The sequence below is a fragment of the Xenopus laevis genome, chromosome 1S (genome assembly GCF_017654675.1).
Source record: "Xenopus laevis strain J_2021 chromosome 1S, Xenopus_laevis_v10.1, whole genome shotgun sequence".
Classification (NCBI taxonomy): domain Eukaryota; kingdom Metazoa; phylum Chordata; class Amphibia; order Anura; family Pipidae; genus Xenopus; species Xenopus laevis.
Genome location: NC_054372.1, coordinates 170,622,036 through 170,650,002, shown reverse-complemented (window position 1 = coordinate 170,650,002; position 27,967 = coordinate 170,622,036). Strand labels below are relative to the sequence as shown.

Below are 27,967 nucleotides of genomic sequence, written 5' to 3'. Positions count from 1 at the left end.
ATAAACCACGAGATTAGAAATGAGAAAGCTTGAAAATTTTATTGTGTAATAGCTATATACACACACAGAACAATTCATTTATAAAAGTTAAATTGCCCCTGTCCAAAAGGGAGTTATACAAATACAAAATTGCCATCTCTTAACAACTTGATGAAACATTCATTACACTTTGTAAATACATTGCAGGCATTGCACACACCTTATTATACAAAATCCTACCCTAAATATTTAACAATAACAGAGAAACTATTTTTATAAAAAGTATTTTGTACACTGTCTTATTGCCATTTACATTTTACAATGTAGCTAATGGTGTATCTGAATAAATGTTAGATTCTATCAAACTGCTAATTGTACAGAGAATTAAAATAGAAGGCACTTCATGGCTACCACATAATAATGAAGTAACAAAAGAACACAACTCTGCTCTGGGCACATTCACACAAAGTAACATCGAAAGTGGTTTATGCTAAAGGCTGATGAATTGGCAGAGGCTGGTTATAATCACAGTTCTCATATAATACATTTGTTTTGCAGTCACATGAATCATATTAGGTATTCTAAGCATCCTTTTGTTCTGTAACTAGTGAAAGCAAGCTAAGCTTTACCAAGATTTTGGAAGGTCCATAGTTAGCAGTGGAAAACAGCACATTTAAAATGAATCTGAAAGTCTTCCTATAATGAGACTGTTGCCTTGTAACTGCAGTAAGTGAGGATATAATCATGCATGGTTTTCCTCAAGAAGTCAGTTTACTTTCCTCCAACTTCAGCTTTCTGAATCGTTATAGAACTTTTGGCTAACAGAGGTTTCTGGGAACTCAGCAGGTGAGGGAACACACATGCAGGACATTTTATGCAAAAGAAGTGGAAAAGCTATAGCCAGTTACTCATATACTGTCATTCAAATGGGCTGAACGACTACAGCAGAAATTCAGAGATATTCTGCTTAACTTAAAAAAAAAAAAAAAAATTTATATATATATATATATAAGTCCTTGTTTGTTAGGACGTTATTATAGCCTATTATTAAAACTGCTGCTGAACAGCTTTGCTGGAAACTGCCACGCATCCTTCTGATCTGTCATAGAATAATGGAAAAGGAAAGATCTTCATGTTACAAAAATACACGCAAAGCAAAAAGAAAAATTACATTTGGATTGTCAGTTTCCAAACCTGTGTCACAGTACTCCTCAACAGGTAGCAGCCCCCGTGTCTGGATGCCAACATTCAAAGTAGTAATAAAGTATCACCCACAGAGTACGTCATATATTCAAATCATCTTTTCGTTTTTATTGCAGGTAAAACATGCACAACATGTTTCGGCACATTCGCCTTCATCAGGTGGTTGCATGTTGTGCATGTTTTACCTGCAATAAAAACAAAAAGATGATTTGAATATATGATGTACTCTCTGGATGATACTCAATTACTAAAAAGGAAAATGAAGCTGATCAGTCATAGATTTAACCATTTAACGTATAAATCTATTTATGAGTTCAGTTTGCCCCCGAAACCCCCGACAGCAGGAAGGTCCATGAATCCATTGCAATGCAGCGGCTAAACTTGCAGCTGATAACAGTCTGAGCAGGTGATAAAAAGTCGCAGTCTCTTATTTGTCATAATTGCTGACCATTTGTTTAATGTGGTTCAGTTTTGTCTTCAGCTCTTTGCATCGTTTCTTCTTGTTTCTGTAATCTGCAGACTGTACAAAAAAAAATAAACATATAACAAATGACAAATACCTAGCACTGCTAAAACGTAAAATACTGTAGTTTATATTTTTGTCCAGCACACCAAGTGTTAATATAATAATTTCACATCTTTCTGATCAGAAATGAACTGCACCCTTATCCCCTTGCATGTGGACAGCATCCAACTCATTGTTCTAAGAGGTAGAACATTCCTGACCCCACTGCACTACAAAAGAAGACCACACACTGAGAGCTAACAAGACACTCCAAGGAAAACATGTTGCAAGAAATATACAGAGCAACTCTCCTAAAGTAGAAGAATAAAGAGCCAATCCTCTGGATACTCCCTACATACTATAAATGCAGTTTGAACGGATGGTTCGCTTGAGTTAACTTTAAGTATGTTATAGAATGGCTAGTTGTAAGCAACTTTTCAATTGGTCTTCATTATTTATTTATTTTCTATAATTTCGGACTCTTCCCAGCTTTCAAATGGAGGTCACCGACCACATATAAAAACAAATGCTCTGTGGGGCAACATATGTATAGTTATTGGTACTTTCTATTACTCATCTTTCTGTTCAGTCTCTCTCCTATTCATATTCCAGACTCCCGTTCAAATCAATGCATGGTTGCTACGGTAGCAACCAGATTACTGTAATTGCAAACTGGAGAGCTGCTGAATAAAAAGCTAAATAACTCAAAAACCACAAATAATAAAAAATGAAAACCAATTGCAAATGGTCTCCGAATATCACTCTCTACACCAGTGATCCCCCAGCCAGTAGCATCCAGTGGCCTCAAAGCAGGCGCTTGTTTTGGAATTCCTGGCTTGAAGGCAAGTTTTTGTTGTATAAAAACCAGGTGTACTGCCAAACAGAGCCTCCTGTAGGCTGACAGTCCACACAGGGGTTACCAAATGGCCAATCACAGCCCTTATTTGGCACCACTAGGAACTTTTTTTTTTTATATATATAGCTTGTTTGTGTCTAAAATAGAAGTATGTATTAGACAGGGAGTGTTTCATGGCCTGAATGGCAGAAATATATTTATCCGCAGCTTCTCCAATTATCTAACATACTTATCAGTGAAATATTATACATTAATCTGAATGGACCCATTGTGTGTTCCTTGTAAGCTTCAATACAGTGTAAGAATTCTGCCGCACACCTGTACTCCACTTCTACTGCAATGGTGGTGCTGGTCATCCTTAGGCCCGGCCGGGTCCCGCGATTGTTTGGAAACAGATCCGAACACACTCAATTGAATGCAGTCGGGAAATATACACCCTTTTATTATGCCACTAGTAACTCACTTACCAAACCAATTACAGGTGGCATAATAAAAGGGGCATATACCCCGACTGCATTCAGTTGAGTGTGTGTGTTTCCAAACAATCGCTGATCCTTGTTAGCTAACTGGGCAAAGCGCAAATAATCTTTACAAAGAAACTAAAAAAAACTAAACTGTCATGGTCTAAATATATACTGTACATACTGGTGTGGAAGGGACTTGTATCTTAAAGGTACAGTAACACCAAAAAAGTGTTTTAAAGTAATGAAAACATTACTAGGGCTCCTGGCCGGCATGGCCCGGCCCTGGTTAGAAGGCAGCACTATGGTAAGAACACGCAGTAATTGTGAGCACGGCTCCCAAGCAATACAGATTGCCATGCCCTGTCCCCTACTAGGGTTGCAACCTGACTAGTATTTCATCAACTAGGGCTGGTATTACAAATTTACTGGCAATACACTCGCTGGTAATTTCCTGTCCTTCCCTCACCTTCCAGTGTTTTAAGTCTTCCATCCTTGCTCCCACCACACACAGCTCTTCAATCAGCCCATTCCCTGCAGGCTGGTAAATTTTCCAGAAAAGGTGGCAACTCGGATGTGTACATTAGGCAGTAAAACAGAGCTATAGTGTTGGGTCTTTGATAATTGATACTTATTCTAGGACTACTTTATGTCAGGAATAAAATTTAGAGGTGGACAGCTTGCGTATTAATAAGCATATAAAGCCTCAAGGAACGACTTACCGATTTGATTTCCTTAAGCCGGTTGTATTTATCTGCAACAGTCTGCAAACAGACACAGCACAACATTTTATAATCTGCTCATATTATTTTAGGCATTCAATACACAAGACACAATGTTACATTTATTCGCTATTATAGAAAGAAATTTGGGACAGGAACTATTTTCAATTTACAAATGTCTTACTTTTCACCTCCTCGCAGCGATCGGTCTCACTTCATGCAGCTTCTGTCAGCAGTCAGTTATTCTGAAAGACTAGCTCTATGGGTAGGACTACATGGCCGACTTAGATGCGTTTCCGTCGGATGCGGCAGGAACAAGGTAAGTCGGATGGTGTCGCAACAGTGATCCGACGCGACGCGACTGTCGGATGCAAATGCTGCAAGCTGTGTCTGTATTGTGTTGTGTCGGATCACCGTTGTGACACCATCCGACTTTACTTACCTTGTTCCTGTCACATCCGATTTGATGCGTGCGTTTTGTCGCCCAGCGTCGGATCCAATGGAAACGCATCTAAAGGTGGCCATAGATGCACAGATAATATAGTACGAAAAAAATTTTCGTCCGATATTCGGTGAATGTATGGTGGGAAAAGAGCCAACCGATATCGGCAGAAGACTTGGATATCGGTCGGCTTGTCGATCGTGCTGGATGGAAAATTTTGATCGGGTGCCTTTGAAGGGACCCAAACATCACCCATTGTTGCTGAATCATCAGATACAGGTAGGCTTCTGCCTGGATATCTGACAGTCAGCTCTACACGTGTGTATTGAAACGAACAGTCTTTCTTGGAAACATCTTTTCCAAGAAAGATCGTAATTGTTACGTCTATGGCCACCTTTATACGGCCGTGTAGTCCTAATACAAGGATGCACACACACCAATGTATCTGACTTAACTGTCAAAACCTGACTGCAACATGAAGTTGCAGTGAAAAAAGCTTGATTTTAGAAACATTTTTAATTGATTGTATTTAAAACGTTTCTCACTTCCTTTGACATGTAGCTCATGTTGTCATTTTCACAACAGTCCCCCCCCTTAAGCATAAGGAAAGAAAGTCAAATTCTAAACCACTCTTCAATATGTTTAAATAATTTCAAATGTAGGTTATTTGAAAATGTAATTTCTGTGTGTATTTGCGTGTTTTGCAGTTCTCGGTATTGCTGGGTCCATCAACAAGACCCTCATTTTGTACGAATCCCTGCATGTTGCAAGAAGAAGAGATGAATATTGCTCGGCTGTTGCAGATAGCGAGAAATTTACGAATAACTTTCAATGTTAATGGGTTAATTATTTATTGTTATAGATTGCATTTGCTTTTATTATTAGACTAAATCTCCTCGAATCTGAGCGTTAAACCCAACAGGACTGCTCCTAATAAAGATTAATTATATCTCAGTTGGGATACAGTACTAGGTATTGTTTTCTCAAAGAAAAAATGTGAATTATTTGATGGAGTCTATGGGAGATGACCTTTCCATAATTTGGACCTTTCTGGATAACAGCTTTCCAGAGAAAGCCCATACCTGTAGAATGTGAAAATACAACATATTTAAGGGGGAACTATGAACAAATATAATAACCACATCAAGGCATAAGAAGATACTAAACAAGCACCCTCACCCTCAGTCTGACATAATTTAAGTTGAAATAGTATATCCGAGTCATACAAATGTAAATTCCTGATTATCCCAGTGGCAACAACACAGACTAGAGTCTGTGGGCGTCATCTGGCAATTGCAGGAGAAATAACTGACCTTATACTCTTCACTGTCTTCCGGATGATCATCCAGTTCTCGATCCAGCTGGGACAGGGATTTAGAAAGCTCATCAAGTTCTGCTTGCAGCCGTTTGTATTCATGCAGATCACTGGCAAACTCTTGCTTGTACTCCTGTCGCTGCTGGTCTGAAGTAATGGGTGGGTACTCGCTACATAAATGCAGGAAACATTGGTCATTTCACATAATGCACTGATAATTCAGAGAAGCTTTTAGGTTACGATTAACATAAGCAGACTGGTACGAAATATTTTCAAAGGGGTCCTTCACCTTTACGTTAACTAATAGACAAATGCTCTGCAAGGGCTCTATTCAGACCTTCTCCTATTCATTTCCAGTCTTTTTTTTTTTTTTTTAAATCAATGTATGATTGCTAGGGTAATTTGGACCCTAGCAACCAGATTGCTGAAACTGAAAACTGGAGAGCTGCTGATTAAAAAGCTATATAAATCAAAAAACACATGTAATAAAAACCTAAATCTAATTGCAAATTGTCTAAAAATGAACTTCTGCATGCTGTTTCAACCTTTTCCAGTAGAGGGGGTGGGGGGTGGGGTGATGTTTTATAAGCCCTGTGGGCCAGAGAGTATGCTTGGGGGGTAATAGGGTGAATTTTTTAAAATTATGTATGAAGTGCATCCGACTATTTACAAACGACATGCCTGCCAAGGAAGCTTCTTTACTATACATTACCACTACATCCCTCCAATGATTTTAAATACAGATATCAGTGATAATAAATAACGGATTGAAATAGATTCTACCAAAACAACCGATTATATAATAATAAAAAAAGAAAAACCTGTCCCAGCTATCATCTTCCAACTCGTCGGCAGACTCTCCTCCTGTATTATAACCTCCTTCATTGGTATCAAGGTCGGACCTCCTGGGCTTTCCTGGCCGCTTCTTAGGAGGCGCTTTCTTGGTTGTGGCATCAGAACTACTGCTGTAATGACGTGGGGACATTCCATAGTCTTCTTTCAAAGGCAACTCCTCCTCTGCTATCCTAAGTGATACATATTTAATGAAAGTGCATTACAAACAGCAAACACATTCATATATTCTGCACTAAGCTTCAGCCCTATTTATACACATTACACACTGAAAACCACTTCTAGCACACCCGACACACCATATTCATTTTTTATTGCTTGAAGAAGGATTTGAAATGCTGTTGATCCACATGTTTCCCACCAACTATAAAGAAATAACTATTGAATTCTGCACCAATGATCATTGCCTTTGCCATTTTACATCTAGCAGTTCCAGATGCATGGCTACTTAGGACATTTTCCACTGCTATCAGTGTAACGAAACCCTTGTTGATCAAAGGCTTACATTGTATTTAACAGGAATATACTATCTATATAGGATGGTGTCTCTTTATACAAAGGCTGCCCAGCTGGAGGCCAACAGCCACCCTTTAACACCCTCCAAAGAAATTTTGTTCTTCATCTTGGCCAAAGGCCAGACTTCTCTGTAGTCTTCTATTTATATATTTATACAATTACACCCCAGTCCTTGTCATTTAGAATATATGGAAAAAAAACCAATAGCACTGTTTTATATAAATACTATGGGCAGGGGTGCTTCACCAATGAGGTGACTTGAGACTGTCACCTCAGGCGGCAGCGCCCCACTAGGTACCAGGGGCGGCAAAAATGCCACTCCTAGTACTTTAAGAGCCTAATTTCTCTGCTGCCCTGGTGGACCCCCCCAGGTGCAAAAAGCGCACGGGGGGGGCGAAAGCAACTACTGCTGCCTCGGGCGGTGGAGGGGCCAGGATCGCCCCTGACTATGGGGCAGATTTATCAAGGGTCAAATTTTTTTTTATGGTCAAACCTGTCAAATTCGACTAGGGACTTATTCAAATTCGGTTTGAGTTTTTTAAAGAATTAGATTTTTGAGATTTATCATACTTGGACCCTTTAAGAACTCAAATTTGGCTATTCGCCACCTAAAACCTGCAGAATTGCTGGCTAAAGTAGATGTCCAGGGATCAATTTGGAGATGTTTGCGGCGTTCCTGACATTTGAGGATTGTTTTTCAGGAGAAAAACTTTATTTGGCAAAACGATTCGAGTTTTAAAATTTAAGGGAGTTTAAAAACAAAAAAAACTCACATGAATTCGAAATTCGACCCTTGAAAAATGCGCTTCTAAGAATAACCAAGTAATTCATGATAAGAATGTAATGCAGACAGGAAAGATCAAATATCCACCCACAAATACACATTAGCCTGAATATAAAACTGCATTTGAAGCATTTCATTTTGTTTCCTAAAAGGTACAAAAATTATTATTATAAGACAAAGACGACTTTGTAATGATGGTGGTGGTAAAAAACAAAACAAAAACCAACTATGTACCCTAGGCCTTAGCAGAATGGCACATTAGCTTCTTCCAATGGTATAGAATAGGCAGATATAGGCAAAAACCTCTATGCTCAAGTGGGCATTTTATGGGCAGAGACAGGTGGATGTCTCCGATATGCCCACATTGAAGTGGCCAATATCGGGCCGATCCGATTGTGGACCCTAGGGCCCAACGATCAGATCAGAGGCCAAACAGGGCGGTCGGATCACATCAACGAAAAGATGCGGCCAAGATCTGACTGGATTTTCTAATCTGATCGATCTGCATCTGCCCAACTTTCGGCCAGATATCGATCGGGAAAGCCCGTCGGGGGGCTCTACACACGGCCCAATAATATGCCAACTTGGTCTGTCAGCAGCTTTTATCGGCCCGTGTATGGGGGCCTTAAGGGCCGATTTATCAGTGTAAATTTAGAACTACCCACAATACAACTCACTCACTTTATATTCATTACTATGGGATTTTTAAAAGCACATTTATCAAATGATGAACTCCATTGATAAATACGATTCTAAAAACCCATAGGAATAAATAAAAATTCAGTGTTTTTTTTTCTCTGCGGTGAGCTCTAATCTCACATTTTGATAAATCTGCCCCTTAATGTCAAGCAAATTTAAACTAGTGGCAAACTGCATTTGTTCACAGATAATGCAGTTTGTTTTTTTTACTGTTCTGCAATTAGAATTTCCTAGTTAGAATTCTGGAATTTATATATGATAAAGGGTGCTCCTTGAAACAGAGTTCAAATACCCACTGTCAATTGGTTGCTTTTGGGGGAAAAAAAAAACAACCAGAATGGAACCAAGAAATTAACAGTTTGGGCAGCAGCCAAACTTCAGCAAGTTGACAAGTTGCTGTGTATAACTGGTTTGACCACCTCACATACCTGAGATTGTTTGAAATACAAGTCACATCGAGTTATGCTTGAAAGAGACTGACTTTTATTTACATGAAATACAGGTTATAGCAGTGATCCCCAACCAGTAGCTCGTGAGCAACATGTTGCTCTCCAACCCCTTGGATGTTGCTCTCAGTGGCCTCAAAGCAGGAGCTTATTTTTGAATTCCAGGCTTGGAGGCAAGTTTTAATTGCATAAAATCCAGGTGTACGGTCAAACAGAGCCTCAATGTAGGTTGACAATCCACATAGGGGTTGCAAAATGGCCAATCACAGCACTTATTTGGCACCCCAATAACATTTTTCATGTTAGTGTTGCTCCCCAACTCCTTTTACTTCTGAATGTGGCTCACGGGTTTAAAAGGTTGGGGATCCCTGGGTTATAGTTATAGTCACCTATTCCAGTTTATAATCTGGCATAACTTTACAACCGGGAACAAAGAGAGGCTACTTTATTCGAGAAATCAATCTGAACTTATCATGGCACAATAATGGTATCTAACACTCGACTCTGGGCATTGGATTCCTCTTAACAACAATATTGCCTAGAAGTTCAAGCTGAATATATTCCAAGGCATTACAGTGTTGACTGACTCTTCCCCAGGGATCCTGAGCGCACATGGCATTTTTGTATTTCAAGTGTCCCATTCTTGGCTTAACACTTATTATACATTTGAAATTGTACTTACGGATGAGAGATGTTGTTCTGTGATGGGTAGGCTTGAACCCCATTTGCACTTCTATAGTCCGCTACAGAACCATCGACTTTTTCATTGTAATCAGACAAGGCAGGTGCTGAATTTTCAGCTACATTTTTAACCTGTTGTAGAATCAAAACAGACATATTTTACAGCCAACTAAGAACATTCACATTTCAAGTACACGATTTATAAAGCAATAATGCCCCCTCATTCGACACCACACACACATTTTCTCCCCATTTGCTCACCGGTGGAAATTCAGGAAATTACAGTAAGCCAGGGCTGCGGAAGCAGAGTGTATTATGCAGTAATTTTTTCTAATTGCATTGATGCCGCTCCTAGAGGCTTAGGTTTGCCCTCTTGAACTGCATCCCTTGGGACCCTTTAAACTGCCCCTTTCACGGTTATAAAAATCAGAATATTGCATCAGATCTGGCTTCAACTGTGCTTACTGTATGCAAGGAATCACAAAAGAGAAGACCTTAAAGGACATTTAAACCCCCCAAAATGTAATCAGTTAACAGCCTCTTTAGACAACGGCCACTCTAGTTGTTAAAAGGCTAAATGTAAGTCTGCAGTATCCCTATAAAGTAAATTCCTGAGGGAGGGGGCAGAGTGGGTTGGAGGCGTAGAAGGATTTCCAAGTGATTAAAGGAGAATTCAACCCTGTAGAAAAAAACCCTGTACCCCACCCCACATAGACCCCCCTCCCTTCTCCCCCCAGCCTAACTGCCCACCGAGGAAATGCCCTATACTTTATACTTACCCCTTGTCGCAAATTCTGGCATTGGACTTCACGGCATCCATCTTCCGGGTCTTAGTGTCTTCTTCTGGCACTGCGGCAATTTCCGTCCAATTCGCCGCATGTGCAGTTGTCGCAAACCGGCAAACTGCTCCAACTGCACATGCGCTGACATACTGATCACCCAGTCAGCTTACCGAGGACCCAGAAGATGGATGCCGTAAAGTCCGATGCCAGAATCTGCGACGAGGGGTAAGTATAAAGTATGGGGCATTTCCCGGGGGGGGGGCATTTAGGCTGAGGGGAGGAGGGTCTACATGGGTGGAGGTACAGGTTTTTTTTCTACAGGGTTGAATTCTCCTTTAATCACTTAGAAATCCTTCTACGCCTCCAACCCACTCTGCCCCCTTCCTCAGGAATTTACCTTGGCTGTTGGCTCATAAGCATGTTAAGTTCTTCTCAGCTCAGATTACTAAACACACCCTCCAGTCTAACAGCCAATGAATATAAAGCATTACTGGTTCCCATAGAAACTCTAGCTGTCTGATCCTATTTTTTTCTTCTAACCACCTCTCCTGAGCTCAGCTTAACTATTACACTGCTCAACCCCACAGAACTTTTTTTAATCAAAGTATGTTGTGCCTGTGTAAACCTACATTTTGCATTGCATGAACTGTACACCATATATGTCCTGTTTGCAGATGTAACTGATGATATGTCAGAGGGAAAATGGCCACCAGGTGAAAGCTGCAATTTGTTTTAGGAAAATGTAATGGCGCTGGCAAATGGTGGGGTATATGCAGTACAAATTATGTGGCTTGGGTGGGGGAAGATGTGCCCAACTTATACATGTCCTTTAAGTGAGATGGCATCTCACTGGCATTTGTCCAGCATAGCTTCTCTATTGTTCTATCCCTGCTCCACACACTTCTGCAGTTTGTCCCAATTCCTGTTGCCAGCTAACCCATGATCTCCTAAAGCTACCCCAGTCCCTGCTTCACCCACCCATGTCATCAGCTCCACCACTTTGTAGAGCTCTGAAATACAGTACATCTGGTTATCCAGAGCCTTGTCCTGTTTTCCCCAATATCTAGATTAGGGGTCCCCAACCTTTTTATACTCGTGAGCCACATTTAAATGTAACAAGAGTTGGAGAGCAACATAAGCATGAGAAAGTCCATGGGGATGTCAAATAAGGGCTGTGATTGGCTGTTTGGTAGCCCCTATGTGAACTGGCAGCCTACAGGAGGCTCTGTTTGGTACACCTGGTTTTTATACAACCAAAACTTGCCTGGAATTCAAAAATAAGTTCCTGCTTTGAGGCCACTGGGAGCAACATCCAAGGAGTTGGAGAGCAACATGTTGCTCGCGAGCTACTGGTTGGGGACCACTGATCTAGATAATGAGGGTCAGAAAATGCACCCTGCTACAGCCAATACAGCAACATGAGCACAGCAGGTCTCTTACTGTAGCCATGGCAAGTGTCTTTAAGGCTGCAAATCAGAGAAAATGTCTGCACCTTCATCCTACTATATACTCCAGATTTCTTGTATAGGCACAGAGTACTATATTATGCTTGATTTTGATTATTTTAAGTTTTAATATTTAGATTCTAGGATGTGTTGAGAGGATGCTATACTTTGGGTTACTTGTGACAAGTACTTTTTTCCCTTTTTACCTTTTTGGATTCAAATACGTTAAAGATTATTTAGAAGGCAAACATTGTTCTTACAGTGTAAACGTCGCAGTCTTGACCTGGAAACTCATTTATGCAACTATAAATACCGCAACAAGTCAAACAAATTCAGCCCAACTTTCAGCATTCAAGTCTCTGCTTGTCTCTCTGTGATGGGGGTCTCAAAGGGAAATGAGGGAATGATAAGTGGTTTCTGCTTCAGCTGAGCACAGTGTATAGTGGGGCAGTGAAAAATATGCAAATTCAAATATCTTTTTAATCCTCCTTGAAACATGGTACATTAAACAGAGAGCAAAAATGAGGATTAATGACACACCTTACGCGTTTCGTAGCCCCAGGCTACTTCCTCAGAAGCATAGTGTTCTCATGGGGCGATACTTCTTCCATATACAGGTACACAGATCACACACACCATTTAAAAAACATTTAACAAGTACAAATTCTTGGAGATAGACCAAACATAAATATCTCACTGAGATAGATTGCTCCATACAACAATACATTGTAACTCACCCACAACCCCACAAATTAAAAGTCGAGAGACAATCTAGCCATAACTCATTAAAATCATGACCACTCTCATTCAATTTTTAGATTTCCGTGTCTTTATATGGTAAATCCTGGAGGCCTCATATCTAGATAACCTAGTTTCAGTCACCTTTTCTAACCCAATACTTCAGTTTACCAATAATCCGGAAAGTAGTACAACATTCTTTAAATACATTTGTTTCTATTGCTTCTAGGCATGTTACAAACATTGAATGCCTGCAGTGCCTGCTACATGTTTACCTTTTCTAAACATAAATGAAGGAATATCCCAACAGGTTAGCAAGAAGGACTCCACATCTTTGGGGATATGAACCCCTATATGAAGCATCATGAATCACACAAAGTCTATATGGGATCCATTATCAGGAAACCCGTTATCCAGAAAGTTCCGAATTACAAAAAGACCATCTCCCATAGACTCCATTTTATTAAAATGATCCCAATTTTTAAAAATGATTTCCCTTTTCTCTGCAATAATAAAACAGTACCTTGTACTTGATCCAAAAATATATAATTAATCCTTATTGGAAGGAAAACCAGCTTATTGGGTTTATTTGATGTTTACATGATTTTCTAGTAGACAAGGTATGAAGATCCAAATTACGGAAAAATCCATTAACCCGGAAAACCCCAGGTCCCGAGTATTCTGGATACCTGTATAGATCTAGGCTGTTGGAGGATGGATCTGCTTGGGTGTGTTATAAGGGCACCTATAGGTGCTTAGGTAATGAAACTAATAGCCCTGCCCAGAAACTTTTGAGAGCACCGCCCACAGGTGAGATGTTCCTTTCAGGCGTCACTGTTCCTCAGTTGCACAAAGAAGCTAAAAGTGACAGATGTACCGTATCAGAGTGACTGTGGCGCTGACCTTTGGCAGCATTTAAATAAACTGCTTTTTGTCATTAAGGAAAAGCAAATCCATTCATGTTCTTTTGTAAATTTGTAGCTGCTTCTGTACCAAACCAGTGTCACCAGTCTGACGCCTGAGAGCAATTTATTAAGCGTATGGATTTCATTTACATAAAAATAGCAACTGCTTGTGAGTAAAAAGGCTCAACACAAAAAGTACCTACTATGCCGGGCATCTTAAATTAAATTAAATCAACTGCTAAAGGATACTTTGTCTCCGCATATTTTAAATGGACAGTTCACCGATTAGATTATGTAGACAATTATATTTAGAGACTTCGACCTCATTTTTTATTTATTTTATGTTAAAACTATTTTGCTTTTAGTGGAGCCACTCTCTAGTCTGGTTGCTAATTTAACCGAGCAGCCAATCAGTGTTTTGAATGAGAGACTGAACGATGAATAGTAAAATAAATAAAAAGATAAGTAATACAAACTAACAATAAAATTAACATTGCAGCCTCACAGGGCAATGGTTTTTTGTTTTTTTTTTACACAAGAGCCATGAATATCATGTAAATGATATCCTTATAAATTGTGAGTTCTGATGTCATCAGTTATAATCGTGAGTTCTGATGTCATTTCTGTCACATGACTCTAAAACTTGTGTATTATAATAAATAAAGTACCCCCAGTTGCAAAATATGAGGATATTAGAAGTTACCTTGGAGTTCCATGACCTGTATAAAAACACTCGGCCTTCGTCCTTGTGTTTTTATATGGTCATGAGACTCCTCGATAACTTATAATTTACAAGAGGGGTACTTTATTCACTATATATATATATATATATATATATATATATATATATATATATATATATATATATATATATATATATATATATATATATATATATATATATATATATATATATATATATATATATAAAAAAAAAGTTGGACAATCTTTAGCATACTAAGCTTAACAAAAAGGTGAACTGCAGGTCAGACATGACAGAGCCTACATTACACATGGCTGTGGATCTCAATATTTATGCCCTCCCACAGGATCCTATCATCACAGGGCTGCTGGGCATCAATAAGTCTATATCCAATACTGTACTAATAAACAACACTGTATTTATGTGAAGTCTGGGCTTTACTTACCCTTTAAGACACTTTCTTACTTTACGATGGTTAACTATTACGTATTTAAGAGACCATTTTATTTGAAATATATATATATATATATATATATATATATATATATATATATATATATATATATATATATATATATATATATATATATATAATATATATATATATATATATATATATATATATATATATATATATAGGCTTCATGATATTATATAACACATTTTAAAATCTCTTAAAAGAATTACATTGTACCAGTTGACAAACATATTAACAGATGAAATTGCCCAATGTCCTGTTAGTCTGCCAGTGTAACTTTTGATGGCGACACAGTGGAAGATCAACATACAACAAGGCCTCAGGGCTTCAGTGTAACAGCCCTTGGTGCCACTCCCTTATTTCATAGGAAAGATAAATGTTATGTTCTTCTACTATATTAAGTAAATCCAGTACTGCTGCCATTTAAAGTGAAATCTGACAATTGCCCATTGTTCTCTGGATGCTACTGCATGTGAGAGGTAATGTATGGCTTTAATACTTGTGGGCAGGGAATCTTATTTCTGGAGGAGACCTTGTGTATTATATGTCCAAGCCAATTATTATTTGTAAAGTCGTACTGCACCACCATTTTACTTATTTTGCCAATAACACCTTGTCACTCTTGCCCAAGGCACGTGCGCTATATTAAAGTCAGAAAATGCAATGTAATGTCCATGCACCAGGTCATATTCACCAATACCTCACTCTACCCCTTTCTGTTCTTTTTCTCTCATCCTCAATTTCTTTATCATATAAATTCTCTATAAACTTTCTGTTTTAATTTTATTACTTGTACTCAATTTGCTTTCTTTTGCTGCTCCTTTTTCTCTTTATGTACGCTTTCCTTTCCATCTCTATTTCTTTTCTCCCTTCTCCTCGTTCAGCTACTGCCTTCTCTCTCCCATTATATTTAATCCCTCCATTTAACCTTTATTTGCTCTTCTTCTCTTTGCTTGTAATTTTTCTTTGTCTTCACCCTTGCATTACGATGTATTTTTCTTTCCATTTAATATTAATTTAATAATAATAATAATCATTCATCCATTTTATTTTTCAAGCTTTTTTTAGTGTTTGCTAAGTCAGTCTTTGTTTTCTCCTATTCCCACACCCTCAATCATCCCCTTTTGATTTTCATTTTAACCTTTTACTTTGCCCACAGCACGGGGGTACTGCAGACCACTAACTGAGGGGGCAAAAATGAGCAGCTATGATCAGTAGCCAAACAGGGCCCATATTGGCACTGCATGAGGCCCAAAGTATAACGCTAGTCTCACAGGAAAGCCTTTAACCTTTTTTTCTAAGCATACGTTGTACCTTTCTTCAGTGCCTCAGGATTACTTAAATAATTCCAAATGTTAGCTGTCACTTGTGCAAACATACGGAGTAATATAATAAAAGGCAAAAAAAAGTTATCAGTATGTAGCATTTACTTGTCACATGTTTACAAGCAAATATCTAATTGGTCGCTTTGGGTTACTGTTCATGGGAAAATGTAGTGCCTTTTATTACATATAGGGGAAAGATTGGCTTAGTCAGTGTTAAGGGGAGTATGATGTGCAGTCAAAGGGATATGTGGAAAACAGTCGGCATACTCAGTACCACAGGTGATCAGGTGAAGAGCTGGATTCACCATTGAAACTTTGCACCCACTAACCAAATAGCTATCTATTCTCCCAACCTGATCATGGGTGCCAAGGGGGATGCCTTAAATTCTGTCACTGTGTCTAAGGCGGATATTTATTTTAATAAACAAGTACTTTGTAAGCACAAATATATGCAAATACTACCCATTTAATGTAAAATTAAAATTTCCACAGTATATTTTACGCTGCTTATAAAATATCATACCTTCGCAGTCACATAAATAAAGCACTAACACTTGCATACCAAACACTTTTCATCTTTTTTCCCCAATATAAGAAAGCTGCAAGCATTTATTACAAATAAAAACCAGGGCTGTGGAGTCGGTATATAAATCCTTCCTATGGTACCTCCGACTGTTTTTAACGGAACAGCAACACTAAAAACAGAAAGTGCTTAATTAAAATATAATATATAGTTGCTCCGCACTGGTAAAACTGGCTTGTTTGCTTCAGAAAAGGGACTTTAGTTTATATAAACAAGCTGCTGTGTAGCCATGGGGCAGCCATTCAAATTGGTAAAAAGGCACAGGTTACACAGCAGACAACACCATTGTATTGGACAAGGGTTATTTGTTATGTGCTAGGTAACCTGTGCCTTTTCTCCTTTATTTCCAGCTTGAATGGCTGCCTCCATGGCTACACAGCAGCTTGTTTATAAAAACTATAATAGTCTTCCTGAAGCAAACACACAGCTTTTACCAGTGCATGCTGTGTATAATATGTTAATTACTTTAAAACACTATTTTTTTGTGTAACTGTTCCTTTAATATAATAACTTATTTTCCATGTTGATTGAAATAAGTTACACAACATACAAGGCATTTTATCACTGCCAAAGCTCAAAAATATAAACCACTTCCTTTGGTAATTTTAAAACAAAACCAAAGTTAAACTATGTAAAACAAAAATTATTGGAAAACCTAAAACCACTTGTATATTATTTGAACCTGGCATATAACTGTAGAATAGCTGGTAAATAAAATCCAAAATTAACGAAAGTATTGTTCTTAGAAACAGAATTGCTTCTGCCATATTCTCCTTCATAGAAGTTCTTAAATTCGATTTGTTTGTTTTCAGTGCTTGTATTTAAAGTTATTAGGAATCAGACTCCACTACACTGGACACTTAGAACTATTTTAGGCTTGAAATGTTGCTGTAGCCCTTGATGTTAAAAGAAAAGTTTTTTTTCTTTTTAAAAAGTGCTGCCTATACTCGGTGTACAAGCTGATCCAGGAGTGGAAGGACCCTGCTAAAAACAGCTGTTCTACACTCACTTGTGCTGACCTGCCTGGATTCTTATGCAGGGCAGCCATCAGGGGGGACAGGGGGGAGAGTTGGAGGGGGCCCCAAGGGTAAGGGGGGCCTGGCCACGCCAAACTTACTTGAATAGCCGGGCCCCCCAGCTGCTGACTTTGGGAAGGCATGGACGTTTAAGGGGCCCTGGCCACCAATTTTCTTATAATGTGTGTGGGGGGGCCCTGGCCACCATTTTTTTTCTCATGTGAGGTCCTAGCCACCAATATTTTATAATGGGGGGGCCCTGGCCACAAATGTTTTTTTATGGGGGGCCCTGACCACCAATATCTTTTTATTTTTTATTAACATATGGGAACCCTAGCCACCAATATTTTTTCGTTTTTTTACTGTGTGGTGGGGGGCGGACCTGTGGGGTGGGCGGACCTGTAGGTGGGGCTTGCAGTGGGCGCAGCCCAGAGGGCCCAGGAAATTTTGTCGTATGGGGCCCTGTGATTTCTGATGGCGGTCCTGTTCTTATGCATCAGTTTTGTATTATGCAGCCTACCTATCCATGGTCGCTCTATATCTGGGCTCAATTCACTATTGTGTTTAGAAGCCCTTGTGATCAAAGGATAAGTAAAAGTTTGAATGGGGCAATGTTATCTCATAAGTATATTATGTTTGTGCAAATCGTTTCCTATGTGCTCCATAAGAAGTCTCATTTTGTTGTTGTTGCCATGTCCTCGTCACATGCAGTGCTCACACACAGAGTTTTTATATCCCTTTAAAAAAGTACTAGACAATTTACATATTTATGGCAATTAAATAGAAAGCGGTTACTTCAGCTTGATAAAGAAGCTAGGTAACATGCCATCCTTTTTGGGGGCTCTAAATACTTTGTGTTACGACAAACAATAGTATTTAGCCATACTAGTGTCTCATTCAGGACTCACCCATTGTTCAACTTGAGGATCCCCATCTTCATAAATGTGGTTTTTCTTCCAGAGGATGTTTGTTTTGCCATATTGGTTGATCTTTTTCCGGGTTTTTACAGCAAAGAAGATAATAATGGCAAAGGCTACAACAATCAAGAACCCAAGGACTATTGCAATTGCCTAGGAAAGAAAGGTAAACAGTCTTACAAAACACTAACCTGTAAAATATGCTATTTAGCCAAAACATTAAACAAGACAAACACTCATTAAATGAATGGAGATTATCACCACAAAGTCGTTGTTTTCTTTGATTTAAGTGTTTGTCTTCTTCTAAATTAAATATGCAATGAGTAGCCTTTACTATCACTGCAAATTTCTATACACTTGCAAAGATCAGCTAATCTTGTTTTGCCCATGAGTGCCCTACTAAAGAGTATTGACTATTTTGATCATGTGGACACATGTAAGCCAATAATCAGAGCAGAAATATATATATATATATATATATATATATATATATATATATATATATATATATATATATATATATATATATATATATATATATATTTGTAGTTGAGATAAAATACTATGCCTCTGGCAGCATAACACTTGGAAGATAGCTATATGGGGTCTGCCCAAAATGCCCTATGCTGTGTGGCAATAATCATAAAAATGGAAGAATGGCTGCTGTATATGAGAAACAATTTTAAATGAATTTAGTTGAAAAAAAAAAAACAAGTGCTATCGTATCACTCAGCAAAAACGTCATTACAAGCAGATGTTTATTGAATTCATAACGAAGGGTTGGGGCAGACGGGCAGATACGGGGAGAGTCGCCTGGCGACTAATCGCCTCTTCTGCGTGGCGACAATCTCCCCGAACTGCCTTCCGTCTGCTTGAATGAAGAATCGCCTGCAATAATGCACTCTCGCCACTTCGATTTCCGAAGTCGCCAGATGTTTCCTTGTAAGGCAACTTCGGGCGAATTTGGAAATCCAAATGCCAATCGAAGTGCATTAGCGCAGGCGATTCTTCATTCAAGCAGACGGAAAGCAGTTTGGGGAGATTGTCGCCATGCAGAAGAGGCGATTAGTCGCCAGGCAACTCTCCCCGTATCTGCCCGTCTGCCCCAACCCTAAACAGTATTTGCTCAGTTTTTGTCAGTCATATTAAAATGCCCCAGCCATTTTATCGTTATAGGTTTTTCACGCTTACCGTACTTTATCAGATTACTTTGGACTACAGGGCTAAATTCAATTAACATAGCTTCCTCTGCACTTAGGATTCCTGTGATTTCAATGGCACTACAGGCAACGGAAATCTATTATAGATGTATAACAAATCTATATATAGTATCTCTAAATTAGGTTATAGATGTGATTGGGAATGTTGCTTTGCAGACAAAGTATGGTACTTACCTCTTGGGGCTCTACCACACAGTAGTGATAAAGATATTGATTAACAAACACTCCAGTTTGTACCGGGGAATAGAACTGGTTGCATATGGACACAATCTGGGTGTAGAAAGCCGATCCAGAAGCCTGAGCTACAGGATTTACTCCTACGGTATAAACAATGGTGGCGATGAAGACCAGGCCTCCTATAATTGCGCTGACGATGATTACAATCAGGTAGAATTTTCTGGAGGTGGAAGTCGGAGTCCTTGTTACAAGCATTACAAATATCACCAAACCAATGATAAAGCAAAAAGCAGCCATAGCAAGGATGAAGCCTTTTGCTGCTCTTGGGTCAGTATAATTTCCTCCATATGCAAAACCCAAGCCCATCTGTGAGCCTCCAAAGCCATATCCAGTGTAGCCACCACTGTAACTGCCGCTCCCCATGCCATAACCCATAGACTGTCCAGTGATGTCCAGATCCCAGGGTAGAGTTGAAGCCACACATGCAAATATACCAACACACATGACCACGATTAGAATAGACATGATCTTTATTATACCAGGAGGGGAGCTCCACCTGTAAAAATGCTGTATTTCTTCTTCCGGGTAGTAAGAGTAGGCCGGCTGCGAGCGCATCTCTCCACCATACACATCTTTGCTTGGGGCATAATTTGAGGGTCTACTGTACATGTCCCTGCTTGGGGCATAGTTTGATGGTCTGCTGCTGGGAGAAATGATAAAATCAAATATGAACAGGCAAACTTGACCACAGAGATTTAAAGGACCAGTCACACTAAAACCTTAAAATCAATACTTTGCATGTTGGCCATATATTTATTGTTAAATATGACTGGCTACTAACTATTTACCTGGCCATAAAGTGAAATAATGATAAGTTATTTACAAAGCATGACATATTCATGCACAGGTAGCCTAATCCTCATGAAGAAACACAAGACTGTAACGCAATGCCACTTCATAGGGCTCTTTTGTTTGGTGGAGCTGGTTGTACAAGATTCCATTGAAATCCATTTGAAATATACATAATAGGATTTGCAAAGCGCATGGGCAACTGCAAAACAGAAACTGGTTGGTTCCCGGTCAGTTTAAATGAGCTCAGGGTGAAAGATAAAGAACCAGTAAACTAAATTTGTTCGTGAAAATCTTATTGTACATTTAGGGGCAGGTTAACATAGGGTCGAATATCAAGGGTTAATTAAACCTCGATTTGAAATCCTTCGGCTTCGAATATCGAAGTCGAAGGTTTTAGCACTATTCCTACGATCAAACGATCGAAGGAATAATCGTTCGATCGAACGATTAAATCCTTCGAATCAAACGATTCGAAGGATTTCAATCCATCGATCGAAGGATTTTCCTTTGATCAGAAAATTGTTAGGAAGCCTATGGGTGTAATATTGGTGTGTAGGCAGCCATCTCAGCTCATTTTGCCAGCACTTTAGGATGGAACTGCTTTATTGCAGGCTGTTGTTTCTCCTTCTCAATGTGTCGCAGTGGGACCTGGATTTTACTATTGAGTGCTGTTCTTAGATTCACCAGGCAGCTGTTATCTTGTGTTAGAGAGCTGCTATCTGGTTACCTTCCCATTGTTTTGTGGTTAGGCTGCTGGGGTGGGGGTGATATCACTCCAACTTGCAGTACAGCAGTAAAGAGTGACTGAAGTTTTTCAGAGCACAAGTCACATGACTGGGGCAGCTAGGAAACTGACAATATGTCAGATTTCAAAATTAAATATAAAAAAAATCTGTTTGCTCTTTTGAAACTGATTTTCAGTGCAGAATTCTGCTGGAGCAGCGCTATTAACTGATGCGTTTGAAAAAAAAAACCTGATAGTATCTCTCTAAGCAACAATTTTACCAGGTTTGGTCCTTAGTTCATCAATATATTAGTCAGGTACAATTTACAGGATTAAGGCTAATGACATATGAGGCTGTTTCTCCTCATGTATATAAACACAGGCAGAGAAATAGTAAATCTGCACCATCAAGCGTGAAAATGTGAAAGATTGCATTTTGACAGTAAAATCTGTTGTGTGCACAGGCCAAAGAGCTGCCAGTCAGTGCACTTACAACATTGAGCAGGTTGGCTGGATTGCCTATTTTTGTGCCTGAGTTTATATGCAGGTATAGAAACCGCCTCACATGGCGTTAGTCTAAAGGTGGCCCTAGAAGTAACAATTACAATCTTTCTTGGAAAAGATGTTTCCAAGAAAGATCGTTTGTTTCAATACACACGTGTAGAGCTGAATCGTCAGATATCCAGATAGAAACAATAGAATTCTACCTGTATCTGACAATTCAGCACTAACAACGAATGATGTTCAGATCCCTTCAAAGGCAGCCGATCAAAATTTTCTGTCCAGCCCAATCGACGAGCTGACCCATAGCCAAGTTTTCTGCCGATATCGGTCAGCTCTTTTCCCACCATACACGCACTGAATATCGTACGAAAATTTGTTTCGTACGATATTATCTGTGCGTCTATGGCCACCTTACGAGTATGCAAACTCTGCAGAGAAATAAATACTTACAATTCATCCGGGTGATATGGAGGGGGACTTTCAAATGGCCTGGCTGACATGGTGTTGCACGAGTTTCCCTAGATTGCCACGACAAAGAGAAACCTTAATAGAGAGGAAAACAAAATGTTTTTTTTTTTTGTTCTTATTATGTAACCAAAAATATATCTCAAATCTGAAATCCAAATGCAGAAATTAACAGATGCCTGACATACATGTACCCCCTGCCATGACTTTATAGAGAAGATGCCAGCAACTTGCCCTTCACGTTTAAGAAATATAATTTCAAAAGAGGCAATTTCCTCATACTAAATACTATCATTTTTTTTTCTAAATATATACTATATATTAGGCAAATCATTTTACTCATTGGGACCTCCACCCCCTTTATACAGCAGTATCAAAGATTTGCTAAAGCCCTTAGCAGGACTAGGACCTAGAAAATATCTATCTACATACACACTCCTTAACATCAAATAAAGAACAATAAACACACTTAATGCACACTATTCCCTGTATGTCAAATAACAATATGAGGGGATATGCATAGTTTAAACACATATGTTGGCAGACACATTAACTTTATACAAGAGCAGACTATGAGGCAAATTTACTAAAGGGTGAAGTGACTAACGCGAACGAAAATTCACCAGCCTGACGTCATTTCGGTAGTTCGCTGATTTACTAACGGTCACTGGCATAACTTTGCTAGCGAAGGAGATAGACTCTAGCGGTACTTCGCTCCCTAACGCCTGGCGAATTTGCACTCTGGCGAATAGATGTAACTACACAAATTCACTAAGATGCGGATTTTAATGAATTTTAATGAATGCGCCAGACTTGCCTTCACCACCTCAGACCAGGCGAAGTGCAATAGAGTAGATAGGAGTTCCTAAAAAAATAGTTAAAAATTTTTCTTAATTCCAAAAAGCGCTAGCGTCTTTTCCTTTTTAATTTTTTTGGCAGTAACCGGCTTCCCCCCTACATTTCCTAACATATGTCACATAAACTATACACTGGGCTCACGTGTAGGGCAATATAACAACTTTAATTTATTAAGGTTTCCCGGGCTTGTGTAATGTAATGTATTTGCTGCAACATATACGTCCATTGAACTTTAACTTCCCGCCGTATGCAAATAAGGCAACGGTAGCGCAACTTCGCCAACGTTTGGCGCCCTGGACACAACTTCGGATTTTAGTGAATTAGCGTTGTCCTGGTGAATCTACGCCTGGCAAAGTGTTGCGCTGTGAGCGAAGCCGTAGCTGGCGAATTTCAGGGGGTTAGTGAATCTGCCCCTAAGAGCTGACCATAGAATTATGGAAGTCCTCACGTACAATGCAAATTCCATAGAGAGCTGCACAACCCATTGTTTCCAGGTGGACAGCTGTGAACTCAGATTTAAAGAACTTCAACACACTGCCAACAATACATTAATTTGAATAATCAGAACAAAAAACATAAAGGAAAAAGAAATGCAATAAGGTACTTTCCAAACATTCCAAAGGCTCGTGGTACTTTATTGGCTGAAAGAGTTCCATTAGTACATAAGACTCCTGTTTCCTATCAAAGGAACAACCCTGCTGTGAAACATAGGGCCAAGGCTGAAAAACACTTTCTGGGAGGAAAGAGGCCTCTGCAGGGAGTTTCTGTACTTCAATTGTATTTTTTCTGTTGAGAGGTCGGGAGACTATTTTGTACACGACTCCCCCTTTATGATAATCTGTGACAAATTAAATGCTCACCGGTTAATTGAGCATTAAAACGTACTAGAGGCTTGTGACTTTATATGGTCACTGAATTCCTTGGGAACCTCTAATATCCATATAGGAATAGTTTAATTGAAACATGTACGTGATAAAGCTATAGCTGTAAATAGTATGTATGCACTAAATTCAGCGTAAATCAAGGTACCAATCTATGCTTGGCAGCTATTGGAGTGAAAAAGTATTTATATATAATGGATGCAAATGTAATCTATATATAATATAATCTCTATGAGTGACTACTAATTATAATGAGGGAACAAATGCAAGAAAGTCTGGTTTATATGGTTATAACAAGGGTAGAGACTATTTATATATCCCTTGTGTTGGTGGAAGAACAAGACATTTACGACTATTATATAGAACGTATCATTACATTATGTAAAGCAGCCACCTGCAACATTTCATAATAAATGTTTCCATAAAAAACCTAAAACAGAGGAGAGGATGCCCTGTAAACAAGTTTACAGACACAGGTTTGTGATCCATTATCCGGAAAACGGAAACGCTCCAAATTACAGAATGGCTGTCTCCCATAGACTCCATTATCTTAAAAGAATCCAGATATTTAAAAATGATTTCCCTTTTCTCTGTAATGATAATAATACAATACCTTGTACAGGTATGGGATCCATTATCCGATAACCCGTTATCCAGAAAGCTCCGAATAACGGAATGGCTGTCTCCCATAGACTCCATTATAATGAAATTTTAAACAATTATTTCCTTTTTCTCTGTAATAATAAAACAATACCCTGTACTTGATCCAAAATAAGATATAATTAATCCTTATTGGAAGCAAAACCAGTCTATTGGGGTTATTTAAGGTTTACATGACTTTCTAATAGACTGAAGGTATGAAGATCCAAATTACGCTAAGATCAGTTATCCAGAAAACCCCAGGTCCTGAACCTTTAGTTGGATTTTAAATTTCTGTAACAAAATAAAAATGTTCCCGACAATACTGCCACACACGAGAAGAACCAAATTGCATAGAGCTGCAAACCCTACAGATCTGGCAACTTAAGATGAAATTGGGTCAAGACACCAGGGACCATATAAGCAGGAGAGAAATCTATAGCATGAAACAATCAATCAGGACATTAAAACAGTGTTCAAGAAAAAGGCTGGCATGCTCAGGACCACAACCAAAATAGTAAAGTCACAGCAGCTTGTTTGAAAGTTAAAAATAGTCTCGTTTATTTTAATCCATACATAGTTATATAATTTGGGTTGTGGTCCGGTGTATGCCAGTCTTTTTCTCGAACGTTCCCTGTATGGTGAAGGTCTGGGGATTTGAACACTAGAAGCAATGTACCTAGCGATAAACAGAACACATTACTAGCCTCTTTAAAGGATAAGTAAACCTTAAAAATAAGTGAATGTAAAATGGATGAGGGTGCTATTCTGTGATTTTTTTTGCAATGTACATTCATTATTTATTTTCCTTTAATTCCAAGATATTATGGGGTACATGTGCTGTTAATATGAATGAGTTTTGTTACAACAGCACCACCCGCTGCTCAGTTTCCCACCAGTCTGACCACCAAGTAGTCAAGGAAGTTGTCAGGAGAAAGAAAGAGGCTGCTCTGATGTTCTTCTGCTTAGGAAAGATTTGAGAAAGGTCTCTAATTTTTTTCCTAAGCAGAAGAACATCAGAGCAGCCTCTTTCTTTCTCCTGACAACTTCCTTGACTACTTGGTGGTCAGACTGGTGGGAAACTGACCAGCAGGTGGTGCTGTTGTAACAAAACTCATTCATATTAACAACACATGTACCCTATACTGGGTAACAGGTCCCTTACCAGTATTTATAGTTAGATCATGCTAGATTTAATTGTGTCATATTGCCTTATACATTAAGTACCAACCCTACATTTGATTAAAGGAGAAAGAAATGCTTGGTACACTTGTGGGTGCCAAATGTTAGGCACCCCCAAGTGATTGTATTGACTTACCTGAAACCCCTGGGCCGGTGCTCCTATCAGCAGAAAACTGCACCGGCCCGGGGTTATAGCAGTGAGCACATCCTCTTCAGTCTTCCTCCTCCTTCGCGCGGCTGCACATGCACAGTAGAACAAAGAGCCAGACTTTAACTAAAAAGTCGGCTATTTCGTTCAACTGCGCATGCGTCTGCCCTGGAAATTTGAAGAAAGAAGAAGACAGAAGAGGATCGCTCCGTGGTGCTCACTGGTATAACCCCTGGCCAGTGCAGTTTTCTGCTGATAGGAGCACAGACCCAGGGTTTCAGGTAAGTCAATACAATCACTTGGGGGCAGGGTTGCCACCTTTTCTTGAATAAAATACTGGCCTTCCTATATTTTAATGCATTTCCCCTAATAATAATATTGGGATCGAGCTTAATTTTTACCAGCCAGGCCGTTAAAATACCGGGCAGGTGGCAACCCTACTTGGGGGTGCCAAATGTTAGTTGCACCATTACTTCCCCTTTAAAAGGCAGGGCACCAACTAGAAGCGTTCTCCCCAGTTATTTTATTTACACATGGTATGTAAGAGAGCCAGTCCCTCGCACACATGCTAATTCTAGGCCGGATGGGTACATACAGGGCTTGTTATTTATCATGAACGTGCATCATCCTCCCAGAACTGAACTCCAGCAGCACAAACACAGCACCATGGAGTGAGTGCAGGTTTCTCTGTTATCAGAGGCAGACAACATGATCAGGTAGGGTTGCCACCTGGCCGGTAAAAATGATGATTGATCCCAATAGGGAAAAAAGATAAATACATAGGAAGCTGGTATTTTATTTTTCAGAAAAAGTGACAACCCTATGATCAGGAGATGCACACACAGGGATACTTTCCCTAAACAGAATAAAACCATGAGATTCAGTCTAATTCACAATAAGATCTGTTGGGTTGTTTCGTTTAGTAAAGGTTTGGGGGCACAGGGGTGGGGAGAGCCTTAATCATACAGAATTCATGTATTTCTTTGTACAGGAGCTGCCATGTTGTTTCCCTTAACTCGGAGACAGTTAAAAATAAAAAGCTGGACAAACCTGCGAAGAGATGAGGACACTTACTAGAGGACACTTGCTAGATTATCCTTAGTTCCACTGAGTTATTGGGAGCTAAACTGTATGGCATTGAGTCTAACCTTAGTTCTGTTTACTTAATCTGTTATGTCTTTTTATATTTGCTTCTCTCTATTCTTTTTGTCGATGATTTACTTTGGTCTCCTTATTTATAATTGCATTGATCACAATCCGCAATTGCAGAAGTATATATTTTAGGCTACAAGGTATAATAACCATTTATGGAAAGCTGATACCAATTGTTTATGTGAACTACAATGTATCTCTTATACTTCCCCTTGACTGTAACTGCAATTCCTTTACTCTTTAAAATAAATAAAATAATGTTAATTTTAAATGTTAAGAGAACATGTAAGGATTTAGAATGAAACGGTTCCTAATCCAAAACAAACATTCTATTTAAGAATCCATAACGACCCCCCCTCCAATCCCCGGAGTCGCTAAGAGACAGGCTTCTCACCTGTACAAACACCTGTGCCGCTCCACAGAGTCCCCTTGGATCTTCCGACCCCCGGACCTGCTTTGTCTCCAACAAATGGTTCAATAACAAATCAGTTGTCCAGTCCCAGCACAGCGTTATAGCTCTCCAACCCCTGCAAGTTGCTTTTGTTGTGCTTCACTTTTCCCCTACGCTTCTCAGTCCCTCCTTCGATCCTCCCCCACTCCCTCAAGGATCAAGGCGTGGCGGGAAGGTTGCACCTGAAACTCACTAGGGACAAGAAACTGGTTTCTGGCCTCACACACAAACAGGTTTCTGCCGGTGCTTTGTGAGCGATGTTGTTTATGTGAGCTGCAGCCTATATGTCCCTGTCATGAGAAAGAAAGCAGCCTTGTTTCTCTCATTATAATAATATCCCAATGGCTGTGCCTGCTGTGCA

At 39.2% G+C, this 27,967-nt stretch overlaps 1 protein-coding gene across 2 annotated transcripts; it reads right to left on the bottom strand.

Moving 5' to 3' along the window:
- Positions 1–24: 24 nt before the first annotated feature.
- On the bottom strand, positions 25–27,848 carry ocln.S (occludin S homeolog). Of its 2 annotated transcripts, none has more exons than XM_018234244.2 (9): positions 27,550–27,848; positions 22,281–22,373; positions 19,748–20,453; positions 18,345–18,506; positions 9,463–9,593; positions 6,305–6,508; positions 5,482–5,653; positions 3,727–3,768; positions 25–1,702 (listed from the first exon to the last, which is right to left on the bottom strand). In XM_018234244.2, the coding sequence occupies exons 2-9, from the start codon at positions 22,328–22,330 to the stop codon at positions 1,610–1,612; spliced, it is 1,560 nt and encodes a 519-aa protein (XP_018089733.1). In that variant the 5' UTR covers positions 22,331–22,373; positions 27,550–27,848; the 3' UTR covers positions 25–1,609. The 2 variants fall into 2 exon arrangements, with proteins under 2 accessions (XP_018089733.1, XP_018089737.1); XM_018234248.2 differs by having other exon boundaries at positions 19,748–20,450; positions 27,550–27,842.
- Positions 27,849–27,967: the final 119 nt, after the last annotated feature.